This window comes from Trachypithecus francoisi, unplaced genomic scaffold (assembly GCF_009764315.1).
Source record: "Trachypithecus francoisi isolate TF-2019V2 unplaced genomic scaffold, Tfra_2.0 Lachesis_group3, whole genome shotgun sequence".
Taxonomy (NCBI): Eukaryota; Metazoa; Chordata; class Mammalia; order Primates; family Cercopithecidae; genus Trachypithecus; species Trachypithecus francoisi.
Window position 1 is genome coordinate 148,733,012 of NW_022681468.1, and position 19,162 is coordinate 148,752,173.

At 46.5% G+C, this 19,162-nt stretch overlaps 1 protein-coding gene across 1 annotated transcript in view; it reads left to right on the forward strand.

Annotated features, from left to right (window-relative positions):
* The window catches only part of RTF1 (RTF1 homolog, Paf1/RNA polymerase II complex component), a 73,951-nt gene that overhangs the window by 52,264 nt on the left and 2,525 nt on the right, over nt 1–19,162 (forward strand). The window contains exons 5-17 of the mRNA XM_033190482.1: nt 2,141–2,255; nt 3,542–3,653; nt 7,962–8,097; nt 8,560–8,737; nt 12,430–12,512; nt 13,633–13,720; nt 13,820–13,927; nt 14,557–14,634; nt 15,267–15,388; nt 15,564–15,621; nt 16,983–17,060; nt 17,528–17,623; nt 18,949–19,060. Coding sequence (XP_033046373.1) covers nt 2,141–2,255; nt 3,542–3,653; nt 7,962–8,097; nt 8,560–8,737; nt 12,430–12,512; nt 13,633–13,720; nt 13,820–13,927; nt 14,557–14,634; nt 15,267–15,388; nt 15,564–15,621; nt 16,983–17,060; nt 17,528–17,623; nt 18,949–19,060 — 1,364 coding nt within the window. The remainder of the gene's footprint in view (nt 1–2,140; nt 2,256–3,541; nt 3,654–7,961; nt 8,098–8,559; nt 8,738–12,429; nt 12,513–13,632; nt 13,721–13,819; nt 13,928–14,556; nt 14,635–15,266; nt 15,389–15,563; nt 15,622–16,982; nt 17,061–17,527; nt 17,624–18,948; nt 19,061–19,162) is intronic.

The following is a 19,162-nucleotide window of genomic DNA, read 5'->3' on the forward strand; positions in this document are numbered from 1 at the left end:
TTTGTGGTGTTGGCCGGCACGGTGGCTCAAGCCTGTAATCCCAGCACTTTGGGAGGCTGGGACGGGCGGATCACGAGGTCAGGAGATCGAGACTATCCTGGCTAACGTGGTGAAACCCCGTCTCTACTAAAAAATACAAAAAACTAGCCGGGCGAGGTGGCGGGCACCTGTAGTCCCAGCTACTCAGGAGTCTGAGGCAGGAGAATGGTGTGAATCCGGGAGGCAGAGCTTGCAATGAGCTGAGATCCGGCCACTGCACTCCAGCCTGGGCGACAGAGCGAGACTCCGTCTCAAAAAAAAAAAAAAAAATGTGTGGTGTTTCCTCCTTTTTGCTATTGTGAACATTTATATACAACAATTTGAGTACCTATTTTCAGATCTTTTGAGTGCATACTGGAACGTAGAATTGCTGGCTCATACAGTAACTGACTTTTTGAGAAACTGCCGTTGCGCCATTTTAGATTCCCATCAGCAATAAGTGTTCTAGTTTCTCCACATCTTCACTAACACTTTAACACTTGTCATTTCCTTGTTTTGTTGTTGTTGTTGAGACAGGGTTTCGCTCTGTTGCCCAGGCTAGCTAGAGTTCAGTGGTATGATCATGGCTTGCTGCAGCCTCAATTTCCTGGGCTCAAGCAGTTCTCCCACCTCAGCCTGCCAAGTAGCCGGGACTACAAGCATGTACCACCATGTCCAGCCAATTTTTAAAATTTTTGTAGAGACAGGGTCTCACCATGTTGTCCAGGCTGGTCTCCCACTCCTAGACTGAAGTGATCCTCCTGCCTTGGCCTCCCAAAGTACTGAAATTACAGGTGTGAGCCGCCATGCCTGGCCTTCCTCTTTGTGATAATAGCCATCCTGGTGGGTTGTGAAATGGTCTGTCATTGTGTGGTTTTTGTTGTTGTTTGTTGTTTGTTGTTTTCGAGGTGGAGTCTCACTCTGTCGTCCAGGCTGGAGTGCAGTGGCGCGATCTTGGCTCACTGCATCCTCCGCCTCCTGGGTTCAAGCGATTCTCCTGCCTCAGCCTCCTGAGTAGCTGGGATTACAGGCATGTGCCATCACGCCTGGCTAATTTTTGTATTTTTAGTAGGGATGGAGTTTCACCATTTTGACCAGAAGTCTCAATCTCCTGACCTCGTGATCTGCCCGCCTTGGTTTCCCAAAGTGCTGGGATTACAGGTGCGAGCCACCACACCTGGCCTGTTTGTTTGTTTTTTTGAGATGGAGTCTCACTCTGTCGCCCAGGCTAGAGTGACGCAGATGAGTACAGCAATATCCTATATATGTTCTCTCTCTCTCTCTTTTTTTTTTTTGAAACAGATTCTTGCTCTGTCGCTAGGCTGAAGTGCAGCGGTGAGATCTTGGCTCACTGCAACCTCTGCCTCCCAGGTTAAAGCGATTCTCCTGCCTCAGCCTTCCAAGTAGCGGGGACTACAGGCGTGCACCACCATGCCCAGCTAATTTTTGTATTTTTAGTAGAGACAGGGTTTCACCATGTTGGCCAGGATGGTCTTGATCTCTTGATCTCCTGATCTGCCCGCCTTGGCCTCTCAAAGTGCTGGGATTACAGGTGTGAGCCACTGTGCCCAGCCCATATTCTCTCATTTTAAACATATTCCAACTTAATGCAATCAAATATTTTATATTTTGTTGTAATTAACATATTAAATTTTTTTTTTTTTTTTTTTGAGACGGAGTCTCGCTCTATCACCCAGGCTGGAGTGCAGTGGCTGGATCTCAGCTCACTGCAAGCTCCGCCTCCTGGGTTTACGCCATTCTCCTGCCTCAGCCTCCCGAGTAGCTGGGACTACAGGCGCCCGCCACCTCGCCCGGCTAGTTTTTTGTATTTTTTAGTAGAGACGGGGTTTCACGGTGTTAGCCAGGATGGTCTACGATCTCCTAACCTCGTGATCCACCTGTCTCGGCCTCCCAAAGTGCTGGGATTACAGGCTTGAGCCACCGCGCCCGGCCCATATTAAATATTTTTAATGTACTTAAAAGGTAACATGAGAGTTTCTTGCAGGAAAGCCAAAATATCTATTAGCTCCTTTCCCTTAGTTCCTTTCTCCTATCTAATGGAAATCAATTTTTACATACATTTCATTGCTAGTTAAAAACCAAACAAATATCTTTTAACCAGATTTGAAATCAAGAAAAAACTAAAAACAGCCAAAAAGAAAGAAAAGAAAGAAAAGAAGAAAAAGCAAGAAGAGGAGCAAGAAAAGAAAAAGCTGACACAGATTCAAGAATCTCAGGTAGGAGATTCCGTGTTCTTCATTGTCCAAAGAATAAACCTCTGTTTTGAGTGTGTGTGTGTGTGTGTGTGTAAAATGTGGGTTTGTATTAATCAGCCTAAGCTTATTAGTACAAGACTTGTGGCATGGTTTCATTAATCTCTGGACATATCTCAGTGTTTCACCATCAGCTGTGCTATTAACTCCTTAGCACTTTTTCCTTCCTTTTTTTTTCCTTTTTTTTTCTTTCTTTTTCCCTTTCTTTCCCTTTCCTTCCTCCTTCCCTTTCTTCTTCCCTTCCTCCTTCCCTTCCTCCTTCCTGTCCTCCTTCCCTTCCTCCTACCTTCTCTGGTCTCATTATGTTGCCCAGGCTGGAGTACAGTGGCTATTCACTGGCACGGTCATAACACACTGTAGCCTCAAACTCCTAGTCTCAAGCAATCCTCCTGAGTTGCTGAGACTACAGGCATATGCCACTGTGCCCAGCTTTCACTGAAGTCTGCATTTAAAAAGCAGCCCTTAGCTGCAGTGACTCACATCTGTAATCTCAGCACTTTGGGAGGCCGAGGCGGACAGATCACTCAAGGCCAGGAGTTTGAGACCAGCCTGGTCAACATGGTGAAGTCCCATTTCTACTAAAAATACAAAAATTAGCCTGGCATGGTGGCTTATGCCTTTAATCCCAGCTACTCGGGAGGCTAAGACACAAGAATTGCTTGACCCTCAGAGGTGGAGGTTGCAGTGAGCTGAGATCGTGCCATGGCACTCCAGCCTGGGCAGAAGAGCGAGGCTCTGTTTAAAGAAAAAGCAGCCCACTAGTGAGTGAGCATCCCTCAAAGAAAAGTTGGTAAACAATCTGTCCTAGGTAGCCAGATGCTTATGATGTTTACTTAGATGTATGTCATCCTTTACTTGGTATAAATATAGCTGGGAAAGTAATCTCTGTATTTATCATCAAAATGATAAATGAGACTCCGTCTCAGAAAAACAAAAAAAAAAGATAATGTGGGGCTGAGTGTAGTGGCTCATGCCTGTAATCCCAACATTAGCTGTGTTCTAGCGTGTTCTTCCAGAAAGAGTTTATTCGGGTAATTCTTGAACTTGCTATTAGGCATTTTGGACAGGGCTTATTTTACTGCGCTATCCTCTTTGTCCACAAGAGGATGCTCTCTCCCCTTACACTACAAGCTCTAAGTTTCTGCAACCCATATAGAATAACGCTGGAGGACTAAATGCATTAAGTGGGTTTAGAGAATCTTATCAGCCGTTGGTAAAAAGGGCCATCCTATATATCCTTCCCTTCCTAGGTAACATCCCACAACAAGGAACGGCGTTCCAAGCGGGATGAGAAACTAGATAAGAAATCTCAAGCCATGGAGGAGCTAAAAGCAGAGCGAGAAAAACGAAAGAACAGAACAGGTAAGGGGAGGAAAGGTAATGGCTACTTTGTGTCTTTATATGATTTGACTTCCTGGTGTCCATTTTTATTTTGCCCTCTTGTTATGTCTTTCTCATATAAAATTCCAACACAGGCCGGGCGCAGTGGCTCACACCTGTAATCCCAGCATTTTGGGAGGCCGAGGCGGGTAGATCACGAGGTCAGGAGTTCAAGACCAGCCTGGCTAACATGGTGAAACCCCATCTCTACTAAAAATACAAAAAAATTAGCTGGGTGTGGTGGCACGTGCCTGTAATCTTAGCTACTCGGGAGGCTGAGGCAGGAGAATCGCTTGAATCCGGGAGACGGAGGTTGCAGTGAGCCGAGACTGCGCCACTGCACTCCAGCCTGTCAACACAGCAAGACTCCCGTCTCAAATAAATAAATAAATAAATAAATAAATAAATAAATAAAATTCCAACACATACTGAGAATAGTACAATAAACATCCACGAACCCATCATCCAGCCTCAGCAGTCAGCTCTTGGCCAGTCTTGTTAAATCTATAATCCTTTCATCAGATTATTTTAAAGCAAATACCAGCATTATTATATTTTAACCATAAATATTTCAATATGTTCCTCTATAAGTACTTTTCTTTTGTTTTAAACCTAACTACAATACCATTATTATACCTAAAAATAACAATGAACTCTTTATCAAATATCTAGTCAGTGTTCAAATTTTTCTATTTCTATTGTAATTTAAAAAAATAATTGAACCACTTGAATCAGGATCTTAAAGTCCATACATTGTGATCTGTTATTATGTCCCTTAAGGCATTTAATCTGTATGTTTTCTTCCCCATATCTTTTTGCCCTGCCTTGCAGTGTACTTGCTGAAGAAACTGGGTCATTCGTCTTCTGGTTTCTCACGATGGTGACTGCATCTCATTTTTGTTGTTGAATGTGTTTCTAGTCCCTTGAGTTTCCTATAAATGGGTAGTTAGAGCTACGGAATTGGTCAGATGTGGGTTTGTTCTGTTGTTGCCGTTGTTGCTTATTCTTGGGGAAGGCTGATTTTTAGGTAGTGGTATGTATTTCCATCAGGAGACACATGAGATCGGATTGTCTCTCAGTCTGTGATGTTAACAGTCCTATCAGTTAGCTCTTACCGCAAGAATGTGAAGTAACACACTAACCCGTTCCTGCTCATGCATCTGAAGTTCAACTGCAGTTCACCCGCCTGATGGGATGAGTTCAGCTGGAATTATCTCCAAGCTACAGGTGGTAGCCAGGTCTGTTCTTCCTCTCTCTCCTCCTTGGGCCAGTAAACCCCGAGCACTTTTATATGGTGATGACAGAAGTATAAAAGGGGCAAGCAGAGACACATACGCCTCTTAAGGCCTAGACTTGGAATTGGCACGGTGTCACTATGGGCCCAGGAAGAATGACTAAGGCACATAGCAAAGGACACGGGTATAGAGAGGGGTGAAGAATTAGAAAGGATAATGTGGGGGCTGGGCACGGTGGCTCACACCTATAATCCCAGCACTTTGGGAGGCCAAGGCGGGCAGATCACCTGAGGTCAGGAGCTCGAGACCAGCCTGGCCAACATGGTAAAACGCCGTCTCTACAAAAAATACAAAAATTAGCTGGCTTTGGTGGTGCACACCTGTAATCCCAGCTCCTCAGGAAGCTGAAGCAGGAGAATCCTTTGAACCTGGGAGGCAGAGGTTGCAGTGAGCCGAGATTGCGCCACCGCACTCCAGCCTGGGCAACAGAGTGAGACTCCATCTTAAAAAAAACAACAAAAAATAATGTGGGACTGAGTGTAGTGGCTCACGCCTGTAATCCCAACACTTCGGGAGGCTGAGGCATGAGGATTACTTGAGGCCAGGAGTTCAAGACCAGCCTGGCCAACATGGTATAACCCCGTCTCTACTAAAAATACAAAAAATAGCCACGCCAGGCACGATGGCTCACACCTGTAATCCCAGCACTTTGTGAGGTCAAAGCGGGTGGATCACTTGAGGCCAGGAGTTTGAGACCATCCTGGCCAACATAGTGAAATCCCATCTCTACTAAAAATACAAAAATTAGCCAGGCGTGGTAGCACGTGCCTGTAGTCCCAGCTACTTGGAAGGCTGAGGCACCAGAATCGCTTGAACCCGGGAGTGGAGGTTGCAGTGAGCCAAGATCCTACCATTGTACTCCAGCCTGGGCAACAAGAGTGATACTCTATCTCAAAAAAAAAAAAAAGAAAAGAAATAATAGTTCTGTCCTAGTAGCCATTGATGGTCATTACCTAGATAATTTAATTTGTTAGGGGTTGCAAAATGGTGATATTTCGAATCTATCATTCTTCATTCATTATCTAGCCTGCTTCTATAAAGAGAAACTTCTAATCAGCTATTGAGTTACCCCCCAGGCACATTTTGAACAGGAAAGGCAAGATAAATGCTTGATTAATTTTCCTTTCATTTACCAGTTTTTGAAAGAATGAGATAGTTCCTGGCAAGGTACAGTGGCTCACATGTATAATTCAAGACCGGCCTGGGGCCGGGCGTGGTGGCTCACGCCTGTAATTCCAGCACTTTGGGAGGCCAAGGTGGGAGGATCATGAGGTCAGGAAATCGAGACCATCCTGGCTAACAAGGTGAAACCCCATCTCTACTAAAAATACAAAAAAATTAGCTGGGCGTGGTGGCGGGCGCCTGTAGTCCCAGCTACTTGGGAGGCTGAGGCAGGAGAATGGCGTGAACCCAGGAGGCGGAGCTTGCAGTGAGTGGAGATCACACCACTGCACTGCAACCTGGGTCTCAAAAATAAAAAAGACCAGCCTGGGCAACGTAGTGAGACCCTGTTTCTGCAATATTTTAAAGAGAGAGAGAATTCTTAGCAACTTTCAAAGATGACTGATGAGTTTTGTTTTGAATATCCTTGTGAACTCACGATTTTTAACATGCTTTATGTGTTTTGATCCATTGCAGTTATTTTTTTCCTTCTGTCCATCTGTCCATCTGTGCATCTCTCTCTCTCTCTTTTTTGAGACAGGATCTCGCTCTGTTACTCAGTCTGGAGCGCAGTGGCACGATCTCAGCTCACTGCAACCTTCACCTCCTGAGTTCAAGCGATTCTCCCACCTCAGCCTCCTGAGTAGCTGAGACTACATGCATGCACCACCACCTGGCTCATTTTTTTTTTTTTTTTGTATTTTAGTAGAGATGAGGTTTAGCCATGTTGGCCAGGGTGGTCTTGAACTCCTGGCCTTAAGTGATCCGTCTGCCTTAGCCTCCCAAAGTACTGGGATTACAGGTGTGAGCCAACACTCCCCGCCTAAAATTGTTTTATATTATTCTTTTTTCTTTTTAAATCATAAGTACACAGATTCACCTCCCATCTTAGATTAATGGTAGCGTACTATACACACTTTTCTCTCTCTCTCTTTTTTTTTTTCCAGCCACCACTCCTGGCTAGCTTTTTTGTATTTTTGGTAGAGATGCAGATTCACCATGTTGCCCAGGCTGGTCTTAAACCCCTGAGCTCGAGTGATCTACCCACCTCGACCTCCCAAAGTGTTGGGTTTACAGGCGTGAGCCACCATGCCTGGCCATGTTCTTTTTTTTTTTTTTTTTTTTGAGACAGAGTCTTGCTCTGTTGCCCAGGCTGGAGTGCAGTGGCGCGATCTTGGCTCCCTGTAACCTCTGCCTCCTGGGTTCAAGCGATTCTCCTGTCTCAGCCTCCCGAGTAGCTGGGATAACAGGCGCCAGCCACCACGCCCGGCTAATTTTGTATTTTAGTAGAGACAGAGTTTTACCATGTTGACCAGGCTGGTCTCAAACTCCTGACCTCAAGTGACCCGCCTGCCTGTGCCTCCCAAAGTGCTGGGATTACAGGCATGAGCCACCGCACCCGGCCCCACATTCCTTTTTTATAGCTGCACAGTAGTTCATTGGTAGATGTACCAGTGGTGATTCAGCCACTCTTCTATTTGAAGTTTTCCTCAGAAGCTTCTGAAGTCATCAAGAGGGGGACCTCTTTCCTCCCCATAGTCAAGTGTCTTGAGTGCCATAAACGAGAACTGTCAGTAGTGTTGGTTACCCTTTCTGCCTACTTAGTATCAGTCTTCCAGCCCTTTTTTCATCTGTTGGGGTCTGATATTTGGCACCTGAATAATTTTAACTCTGTGTTTTAACTCATTTCTGTATATACCCCAAGTTAGCACAATCCAGTCTAGAGAGGACAGAGCTGTGTATTTGAGTCCTCTTCCATTTCCAGTTCTTTTTCAAGAATGAATTCATTTTCTTGTTGAGAAAACGTAGGTAAACATCTCTCCTTTCTTTCTAGCTGAGCTCCTTGCCAAAAAACAGCCATTAAAAACCAGTGAGGTCTACTCTGATGATGAAGAAGAGGAAGAGGATGACAAATCCAGTGAGAAGTCAGACCGGTCATCGCAAACATCGTCATCTGATGAAGAAGAGGAGTAAGCTCTTGTACATTTTGGTCTAGTAGGCAGGATAGGTGGGTTTTTGAGGAAGATTGGGCCCTGTTTGGGCCACTAACTTTGACTTGGTTACCTTTGGTTTGCTGAACTGAGTTCCCCAGCACGTCAGCCCATTCATTTGGCTGCTAGCCTGTGCGCTTGGACATTTCACCTGGGCCTGGAAGGTAGGAACTGACTTCATGTCACGCTCAGATTGGCCTGGAGCTTTCATTCGTTTTCTTACTCTGATGGGTTATCTAAGATGGCGGTCTCATTTGAAACAGTTCACACTGCTGGTCAGGATCAAGATCCTATTACAAGTCTTTGCTGGTGCTTCATTTACTTCTCCTCCTAGGCTAGTCACATGTACTTTGGTTAAGTTTTGAGGAGTTGATATTATTTTTCTATCTTGTTCTGTTTTTATGATGAACATTGTTTCCAGTGCCCCTTTTTTCCTCTTAGGAAAGAAGAGATCCCTCCAAAATCCCAACCAGTTTCCTTACCTGAAGAATTGAATCGGGTTCGATTATCACGACATAAACTAGAACGTTGGTGTCACATGCCCTTCTTTGCTAAAACTGTCACAGGATGTTTTGTGCGGATTGGCATTGGAAACCACAACAGCAAACCAGTTTACCGGGTTGGTATTTCTTCCCTTGGACAATTGTCCATGCTTTCAATAGAATTAGTCTCAACTGAGGGCAGGAGCTACTGAAAAAATCTATCACTCTTTTGTCAGCATTTGATGGAGAGTAGACTCCAAGTAGGATCCCCATAGAGCAGTGACAGTCTGAGGTGCCCAGGAATCCTTCATGACTTGTCGCCAAGAAGAGGACTTGGAGCCCAAGGGACTGGAAGATTTGGATTTAGAATAATTTTCTCTATTCCCCCTTCAGTATAAAAGGGAGAAGGGAGGCATCTATGAAGTGTTCATGGGGAGTTACATAATCTAAAAGATATGTTCATTTGAAAAACCAGGCCGGGCGCGGTGGCTCAAGCCTGTAATCCCAGCACTTTGGGAGGCCGAGATGGGCGGATCACGAGGTCAGGAGATCGAGACCATCCTGGCTAACACGGTGAAACCCCGTCTCTACTAAAAATACAAAAACTAGCCGGGCGAGGTGGCGGGCGCCTGTAGTCCCCGCTACTCGGGAGGCTGAGGCAGGAGAATGGCGTAAACCTGGGAGACGGAGCTTGCAATGAGCTGAGATCCGGCCACTGCACTCCAGTCCGGGCGACAGAGCGAGACTCCGCCTCAAAAAAAAAAAAAAAAAAAAAAAAAAACAAAAACCAATGAATGAAAAGTTTCATGTTGCATACCAAGTGACTTCTATGCCAGGGAATTGTATTGAGGTTAAAAAACACCCTCCAAACTAATACAGGTTATTATGTAGGTTCCAGCACTGCTTCTGTGGTCTAGGTGGACTGGGCACAGTGACTCACGCCCATAATCCCAACGCTTTGGGATTTATTTATTTATTTATTTATATTATATTTTACCATCTTTTTTTTCTTTCTTTCTTTCTTTCTTTTTTTTTTTGAAACGGAGTCTCACTCTGTCGCCCAGGCTGGAGTGCAGTGGCGTGATCTCCACTCACTGCAAGCTCCGCCTCCTGGGTTCATGCCATTCTCCTGCCTCAGCCTCCCATGTAGCTGGGACTACAGGCACCCACCACCGCACCCGGCTAATTTTTGTATTTTTAGTAGAGACAGGGTTTGACCATGTTAGCCAGGATGGTCTCGATCTCCTGACCTCGTGATCTGCCCATCTTGGCCTCCCAAAGTGCTGGGATTACAGGCGTGAGCCACCATGCCCGGCCCTTTTTTTTTTTTTTCTTTTGAGATGGAGTCTCACTGTATTACCCAGACTAGAGTACAATGGCATAGTCTTGGCTCACTGCAACCTCCGCCTCCTGGGTTCAAGCAATTGTCCTGCCTCAGCTTCCCAAGTAGCTGGGACTATAGCCGCCCGACACCACACCTGGCTAATTTTTGTATTTTTAGTAGAGATGGGGTTTCACCATGTTGGCAAGGCTGCTCTTGAACTCTTGACCTTGTGATCTGCCTGCCTCGGCCTCCCAAAGTGCTGGCGTGAGTCACCTCACCTGGCCTATTTTTATTTTTATTTATTTATGTATTTATTTATTTTTTTTTTCAGACAGAGTTTCACTCTTGTTGCCCAGGCTGGAGTGCAATGGCATGATCTTGGCTCACTGCAACCTCCACCTCCCGGGTTCAAGCAATTCCCCTCCCTCAGCCTCCTGAGTAGCTGGTGTTACAGGCGGCCGCCACTGCACCTGGCTGATGTTTGTATTTTCAGTAGAGACGGGGTTTTACCATTTTGGCCAGGCTGGTCTTGAACTCCTGACATCAGGTGATCCACCCACCTAGGCCTCCCAAAGTGCTGGGATTACAGGTATGAGCCACTGAGCCCAGCCTTATTTTTAATTTTTCAGTTTTTTTTTATTTTTGGAGACAAAGTCTCACCCTTTTGCCCAGGCTGGAGTGCAGTGGCACGATCTCAGCTCACTGCAGCCTCTGCCTCCTGGGTCCAAGTGATTCTCATGCCTCAGCCTCCCAAGTAGCTGGGACTACAGGCGCCCACCACCACGCCTGGCTAATTTTTTGTATTTTTAGTGGAGATGGGGTTTCACCATGTTAGCCAGGATGGTATCAACCTCCTGACCTTGTGATCCGCCCGTCTCGGCCTCCCAAAGTGCTGGGATTACAGGCGTGAGCCACCGTGCCTGGCCTTACTTTGGGATTTTTAAAAAATTTTTTGTAGTGACAGCCTCTCTCTGTTGCTTATGCTGGTCTCAAACTCTGGGCCTCAAGTGATGTTCTGGCCTCAGCCTCCTAAAGTGCTGGGTGTTGGTTTTTTGTTTTGTTTTTGAGACAGAGTCTTGCTCTGTCACCCAGACTGGAGTGCCGTGGCATGATCTTGGCTCTCTGCAAGCTCCGCCTCCCGGGCTCACGCCATTCTCCTGCCTTAGCCTCCCAAGTAGCTGGGACTACAAGGCACCCGCCACCACGCCCAGCTAATTTTTTGTATTTTTAGTAGAGATGGGGTTTCACTGTGTTAGCCAGTATGGTCTCAATCTTCTGAGCTCGTGATCTGCCCGCCTCGGCCTCCCAAAGTGCTGGGATTACAGACGTGAGCCACCGCGCCCAGCCCAGGTGTTGGGTTTTTTTTTTTTTTTTTTGAGACAGTGTCTTAACCATGTTGCCCAGGCTGATCTGGAACTCCTGGACTCAAGCCATCTTCCTGCCTTGGCCTTCCAAAATGCTAGGTTTGCAGGCATGAGACACTGTGCCCAGTCTGTTTGAGATAAGATCTCGCCCTGTTAGCCAGGCTAGCGTGCACTGGTGTGATCATAGCTCACTGCAACCTTGAACTCCTGTACTCAAACAATCCTCCTACAACAGCCTCTTGAGTAGCTAAGACTATAGGTGCACACCACTATGCCCAACTAATTTTTTTTTCTTTTTTGTAGAGACTGGGTCTCGGCTGGGTGCAGTGGCCCATGCCTGTAATCCCAGCACTTTGGGAGGCGGGCGGATCATGAGGTCAGGAGGTTGATACCATCCGGGCTAACATGGTGAAACCCCATCTCTACTAAAAGTACAAAAAATTAGCTGGGCGTGGTGGTGCATGCCTGTAGTCCCAGCTACTTGGGCGGCTGAGGCAGGAGAAGCGCTTGAACCCAGGAGGCAGAGGTTGTAGTGAGCTGAGATCGCGCCACTGCACTCCAGCCTGGGCGACAGAGCGAGACTTTGTCTCAAAAAAATAAAAAAATAAAAAAAAGAGAAACTGGGTCTCTCTGTGTTGCCCTGGTTGGTCTCAAATTCCTGGCTTCAAGTAGTCGTCCCATGTCAGCCTCCCAAAGTGCTGGTATTACAGGCATGAACCTTGGCACTCAGCCTGACTTGTTTTTGTTTTGTTTTATTCTTAGTTGTCTGGTTTTTACGTGTGTTATCTCCTTGTATGAGGACCTGCAGCCATGCCATACCCTGAAATGCTGGGCAACAGAAACTGACCTACATGGTCTTCACATTTGGTTCGTAAGTTAGAATTAGTTGGAAGAAAAGCTTCCAGTGGGCCCCACCAGGCTCCTCTTCTGCTGGCACTAGCTCCTCCTGGGCACAAGGCTCCCTGTGCTTGGGCATCTGCATTCTAAACCTGAGAAAGGTGCCCAGAACCCCTGGCAGCTGTGGACTCTACTCAGCACTCGATCAGTTGTCTGCGTTCAGGTAGAGAGACGCAAAGGAAGAGTGTTGTGGAAAGCCCTGGAAGAGTCTGGTTTTGACTGGTGTCTCTGTCCTCTCACTTAGGTCGCTGAGATTACAGGTGTTGTGGAAACCGCCAAAGTTTACCAGCTAGGTGGCACCAGAACAAACAAAGGACTGCAACTACGGTAGGAGGCACTTCTGGGGCAGCTTCTGCTTCCACTTCAAACAGGCACTGGCTTTGGGGGCTGCTATTCTCTGTGTGTGATGTTCCTTGTTACCATGAATGCTATTTATGCAATCTCCACAAGGTACACTTGGAGGGAGATTAGGATATTCTCTCCTCTAGGGGGAACCAAATATATGAAGTGGTAGGACACAGAGAAAGGAAATGTCGGGTTGTAAGAGACCCTCCCGGAGCCTCGCTGGCATTTCCTTGGCAAGCATGGCCAAGAGGCTTGCTTCTGGTTCTGGCTCTGTCTCATAACCTCAGGTGTAACAAGAAAGATCATTTTTATGGACTTCATTTCCTCTTCAATAAAATGAAAGTGGCTGGGCGCGGTGGCTCAAGCCTGTAATCCCAGCACTTTGGGAGGCCGAGATGGGCAGATCACGAGGTCAGGAGTTCGAGACCATCCTGGCTAACACAGTGAAACCCCGTCTCTACTAAAAAATACAAAAAAAAAAGCTAGCCGGGCGAGGTGGCTGGCGCCTGTAGTCCCAGCTACTTGGGAGGCTGAGGCAGGAGAATGGCGTAAACCCGGGAGGCGGAGCTTGCAGTGAGCTGAGATCGGGCCACTGCACTCCAGCTCGGGCGACAGAGCAAGACTCCATCTCAAAAAAAATAAATAAATAAAATAAAATAAAATGAAAGTGTCGTTCACTCAGCAAATATTTACCAAATGTACAGTATGCCAGGCACTGTTCTAGGTGCCATCATAGTGCACTGCTGCTTGGAACTCCTGGGCTCAGGTGATCCTCCCACCCACCTCAGTCTCCTGAGGAGCGGCGACTACAGGCACGTACCCCTGTCCCAGGCTCTGTTGCATATTGTTGATGCTGACTGTAATGGATTTTAATGTAAACTGACTTGAAGCTCTGACCAAGCCCATTTGGTTTCCAGTGCTAGCTTTGGGATCTCAATCTTGGCTGCCCATTAAAACAGCCTGGGATGATTTTATAGGGTAGCTAGGATTGAGAACCGCTCCAATAGGTATATATAAGTAGTACATAGTCTGGTAAAGTTGCTTTACTTGTACTACAGTCAACATGCACATTTCTTGGAGATGCTGTCTCTCTTTTATGTAGGCATGGCAATGACCAACGCGTGTTCCGTTTAGAGTTTGTCTCAAACCAAGAATTCACCGAAAGTGAGTTTATGAAGTGGAAAGAAGCGGTACGTGGCTAGAGATTACCTAGCAGTTGTTCGTGCATGTTGAGAAAAATACCTTTCCAAAATCCCTACTCATAACCTTGTATCGTGTTTTTGATCCAGATGTTCTCTGCTGGTATGCAGTTGCCCACTCTAGATGAAATCAATAAAAAGGAATTATCTATTAAGGAAGCTCTTAATTATAAATTCAATGATCAGGACATTGAAGAGGTAAGAAACCTGGTGCCCCAGAGCCTGGAGGTTCATCAAGAACCAGTGTTGAGAGAAGAACATCATTCTCTTTTATTTCCCTATATCTTGACATTTTTAGCTATGCATGAAAATTAGGGAATACTAATATTACTACCTTATTATTTATTGTTCATCAAGCTTTTTTCTATACATTCTCATGTGCGGATGAGGCTAACATAGACTGAAGTGTATTCAGAGTTTAGATGAGACAACAAATGAGGCTACATACACTAAAGTGTATTTAGGGTTCCAGGATCTGTGTTCTGCTAGGCTTGATCCTTCAAGAGTTTTCCTTCTCTAAAACATCTTGGTAAAATTATTTGATCTCTGTTCTCTTGGACAGTGGCTAGCCTTACACTACCAGGCCCTTGGGCTGCTGTTTCTTGGTGCATGTTCCTTCAGACTGTCCCAGAAGAATCTCCGTGACCCGGGAAGCAGCATAGTATCCCTTGGAATGAACCCGCTCTGTCTCTCTCTGGGGCGTGGCACTGCCATAGGAAGAGCAGCCCCCTTGTAACTAGCTGTTTGCATCCAAAATGGGCTTACTTAGCCTGTCTGCAAAAATAGCTTAGGAATACCTCACTGCTGGTATCTCCTCTCTGGTACAGATTGTAAAAGAGAAAGAAAGGTTCAGAAAAGCTCCACCCAACTACGCTATGAAGAAGACTCAGCTACTGAAGGAAAAGGTGAGGAGTTGTACTCGAGCCTCTTTCCTCATCCTGTAAGGAGATGTAGAAATCAAACTTGTTCATCCTCTGCCAAGTTAGTGGTGGCAGGATTGGGAGAAAATTCTGGGCTCGATTATAAGCAACACAGTGTGTTCTTGGCGCCTGGGCAACGTTCCTTGGCCATTTTCCATTCCCTAAATTCAAACTGATCTCCTGCGTGCCAGTCTTCTTACTTTCTAGTCACTTCAGCTTCCTGTGTAATAAAATAGACCCTGGGTGGTATTCAGCATTGAGTCTGAACAGACAGATGACACTGTCAAGGCCACCTGTGGCTGGTGATTTTTCATTCTTCACACCGGGTTGGGGTGGGCCTTGTTATGGTGGTTTAGCCACCCTGTGAGACCTGGCCTTCTACTGCCACCAGGGACCCACAGCCAGGTAGCTATATGGGAAGGTGTTCCCCACTGTACTGTGCACTACTGTAATATAAATTATATCTTGTATTTGTAAAGTACTTCTGCAGTTTTATTCCACATCTCCTGTCCTTTGCTTACCACATGAGATATCTTTGCCTGTGCCGGAAGTAAGGGGATACTTGATATAGAGTCAGTTGTATGTAGCCAAGAACTCACACATCTCTCTGTGTGTAGGCCATGGCTGAGGATCTGGGGGATCAGGACAAGGCCAAACAAATCCAAGATCAGCTGAATGAGCTGGAGGAACGGGCAGAGGCCCTGGACCGCCAGCGGACCAAGAACATATCCGCTATCAGGTGTGTTATGGAGCCTATTTTTGGCCCACAGACCTTGGCCAAAATTATCAGGCAAGCCTGTGGCCTGTACACTTTGTGCTGCACTGACCCCACAGATATCTGGGTTCAGGGCTCAGTGGTCCCCTCCGTCCCTCATTTCACAGCCATTGACTCATCCCTCTTACTCACCCCACAGTTACATCAACCAACGGAACCGGGAATGGAACATTGTAGAGTCTGAGAAGGCCCTTGTGGTAAGAACACTTTATCTGAATCACTAAAACAAAGTTAATTAATAAACCATGACATCTTTTCTACATCTTGCCCAAGTTTATTTTTTAATTTTTTTTTTTTTTTTTTTTTTTTTTTTTTTTTTTTTGAGACGGAGTCTTGCTCTGCCGCCCAGGCTGGAGTGCAGTGGCCGGGTCTCAGCTCACTGCAAGCTCCGCCTCCTGGGTTTACGCCATTCTCCTGCCTCAGCCTCCCAAGCAGCTGGGACTACAGGCGCCCGCCATGTCGCCCGGCTAGTTTTTTTTGTATTTTTTAGTAGAGACGGGGTTTCACCATGTTAGCCAGGATGGTCTCGATCTCCTGACCTCGTGATCCGCCCGTCTCGGCCTCCCAAAGTGCTGGGATTACAGGCTTGAGCCACCGCGCCCGGCCTATTTTTTAATTATTGAAATAACATGTGCACTTAACATATACACACACTCTCTGTATGTCCACATACATCGATATAATTTATTCATAATGAAAAGCAGCAGTCTTCTGCCCTGTCCTGCCTTTTCCCACCCTTAGGTTCTATTCCACGGGTATTTGTTTTTTCTCAGTTTCTGTTTCTTGGTTGTTGCCCCCATATCTACTCTGGTATTCTTAAAGGGAAAGAATATTATGCCGAGCGCGGTGGCTCATGCCTGTAACCTCAGCACTTTGGGAGGCCGAGGTGGGTGGATCACCTGAGGTCAGGAGTTTGAGACCAGCCTGGCCAACATGACAAAACCCTATCTCTACTAAAAGTATAAAAATGGGCTGGACGTGGTGGTACACACCTGTAACCCGAGCTACTTGGGAGGCTGAGGCACGAGAATTGCTTGAACCTGGGAGGCAGAGGTTGCTGTGAGCTGGTATCAAGCCACTCCTCTTTAGCCTAGGCAACAGAGTGAGAATCCATCTAAAAAATGAAAAAAAATTAGCTGGGCATGGTGGCTCACGCCTGTAATCCTAGCACTTTGGGAGGCTGAGATGGGTGGATCACCTGAGGTCAAGAGTTTACCAGCCTAGGCAACATGGCGAAACCCTGTCTCTACTAAAAATACAAAAATTAGCTGGGCGTCATGACTTGCACCTGTAGTCCCAGCTGCTGGAGAGGCTGAGGCAGGAGAACTACTCGAACCTGAGAGGCAGCGGTTGCAGTGAGCTGAGATTGCGCCACTGCACTTCAGCCTAGGCGACAGAGTGAGACTCCATCTCACACAAAATTTTTAAAAAAAGGAAAAGGATGATCGCTTTTTTTTTTCTTTTCAGTCCCTTGCAAAGACCTACTTGCCTGTGAGCTTATGGTGAAAGGGTAGGGGGAATGGAGATACAGTTCTGTGGTGCATGCTCTCTGTTTCAGGCTGAAAGTCACAACATGAAAAACCAACAGATGGATCCGTTTACCCGGCGCCAGTGCAAGCCTACCATCGTTTCTAATGTGAGTGCCGAAAGAGGACATTTTAGTCAGGACCTAGATTCTAGGACATAAAATGAATTCCATTAGGAAATTAATAACGAAGTTAAAAATAATGTTTTCTTAGCTGGGATTTGCTTGTCTGAAGCTCTTGGGTCTGGATACTTCCTTTTTTAATCGGGCATATAGGCAGTGAAAACGTGGCATGGATTTACAAAAACCTAGTGACTGATCCTGCTGTATCAGGGTGGGTTTACAGTGCAGCAGACATTAGTAATGTGGTCCTTAGCTAGGGCCTGGCTGGGCTGGGCTTGGCTTTCAAGCTTTTAATTGCCTTTTTTTTTTTTTTTGCTGCTTTGAGGAAAACCCCAGTAGCTGCTGATGGGCCCGCTGTGGTGCTTGTGATGTTAGTTTGGTAGGTGGGAAAGAATCTGGCAGTAGGACTCTGTGAGTGTCAAACAATCTCTAAAATAACTGATTTTCTCTCCCAGTCCAGAGACCCAGCTGTTCAAGCTGCCATCTTGGCCCAGCTGAATGCAAAATACGGTTCTGGAGTGTTACCAGATGCTCCAAAGGAAATGAGCAAGGCAAGTGCGGTACCGCCCTGCTGCCTGCTGAGTGAGGCTGCTAGCTGAGACAGCGAACAAGCACCTTGTCTAGTCTGGGCTTGATTTTTCCACCTGGAGGAACAGGGAGTCCCTCTTGGAGTCCCTTCCCCATCCCAGTTATTTGCACATAAAATCAACAGACAACCTTAGTTCCAAACCTAACACCACTACTTACCTAGGGCCTTGACTGTGTCCTTCGGCAGCTGGCTTCTAGCCTTCAGCATCCCCCTTTTTCTCCTGTGTAAAATGAGGGTACTACTACATACCCTGCCAACTTCACAGGAGGAGAGATGATAACATACAAAGATCAGATATTGTAAAAGTGAAAGCTTATTGAAAACGGCACATTTAAAAGCAGTTTTCTGGCTGGATGCAGTGGCTCATGCCTGTAATCCCAGCACTTTGGGAGGCGGAGGTGAGCGAATCACCTGAGGTCAGGAGTTCGAGACCAGCCTGGCCAACATGGTGAAATCCCCGTCTCTACTAAAAATAGAAAAAAGGCCGGGCGCGGTGGCTCAAGCCTGTAATCCCAGGACTTTGGGAGGCTGAGACGGGCGGATCACGAGGTCAGGAGATTGAGACCATCCTGGCTAACACGGTGAAACCCCGTCTCTACCAAAAAAAATACAAAAAGCTAGCCGGGCGAGGTGGTGGGCGCCTGTGGTCCCAGCTGCTCGGGAGGCTGAGGCAGGAGAATGGCGTGGACCCGGGAGGCGGAGCTTGCAGTGAGCTGAGATCCGGCCACTGCGCTCCAGCCTGGGCGACAGAGCGAGACTCCGTCTCAAAAAAAAAAAAAAAAAAAATTAGTGTGGTGGCGGGTTCCTATAATCCCAGCTACTGAGGAGGCTGAGGCAGGAGAATCGCATGAACCTGGGAGAGAGAGGTTGCAGTGATCTAAGATCGCTCCATTGTACTCCAGCCTGGATGACAAGAGCGAGACGCCCATCTCAAAAAAAAAAAAAAAAAGTTATCCGTCCAAGTTAAGTCTTTTCCTCTTTTCCTGCTGGAGTCTAACCGGTCTCAGGACTTCTGAAATCTTAGGTCAGGAGGTGACCCGTTGTCTTAAGCCCACCCTTTCTATCTTCATACCACAGACATGAGCCTGCGCTCTTCTCTGTGCTTTTAGCCTTCAGGAGAGAAAGCTCTTTGTCCGTGGCCTCCCTCTGAGAGAAGGAATCAGAAAGACGCCTTAGTAGGAAAATCTAATGAACTCAAATAAGAGCTTTTTACCGTTCGCGGCTGCTGCTGCTTGAAATCCACTTGCATTTATGCTCTTACCATTAGTTTTCCTCTTCACATTCCAGGGTCAAGGCAAAGATAAAGATTTGAATTCTAAGTCAGCCAGTGACCTCTCAGAAGATCTGTTCAAAGTACATGATTTTGATGTGAAGATTGATTTACAAGTTCCCAGCTCAGGTATGTGAGGGTGGGGCGGGTGGTGAGGGCTGAGGACCAGGTGGATCCATGGTTCTCTGGGGCAACAAGGAAGCCCACTTTAAGGGAAGAAAGGGGAATGCT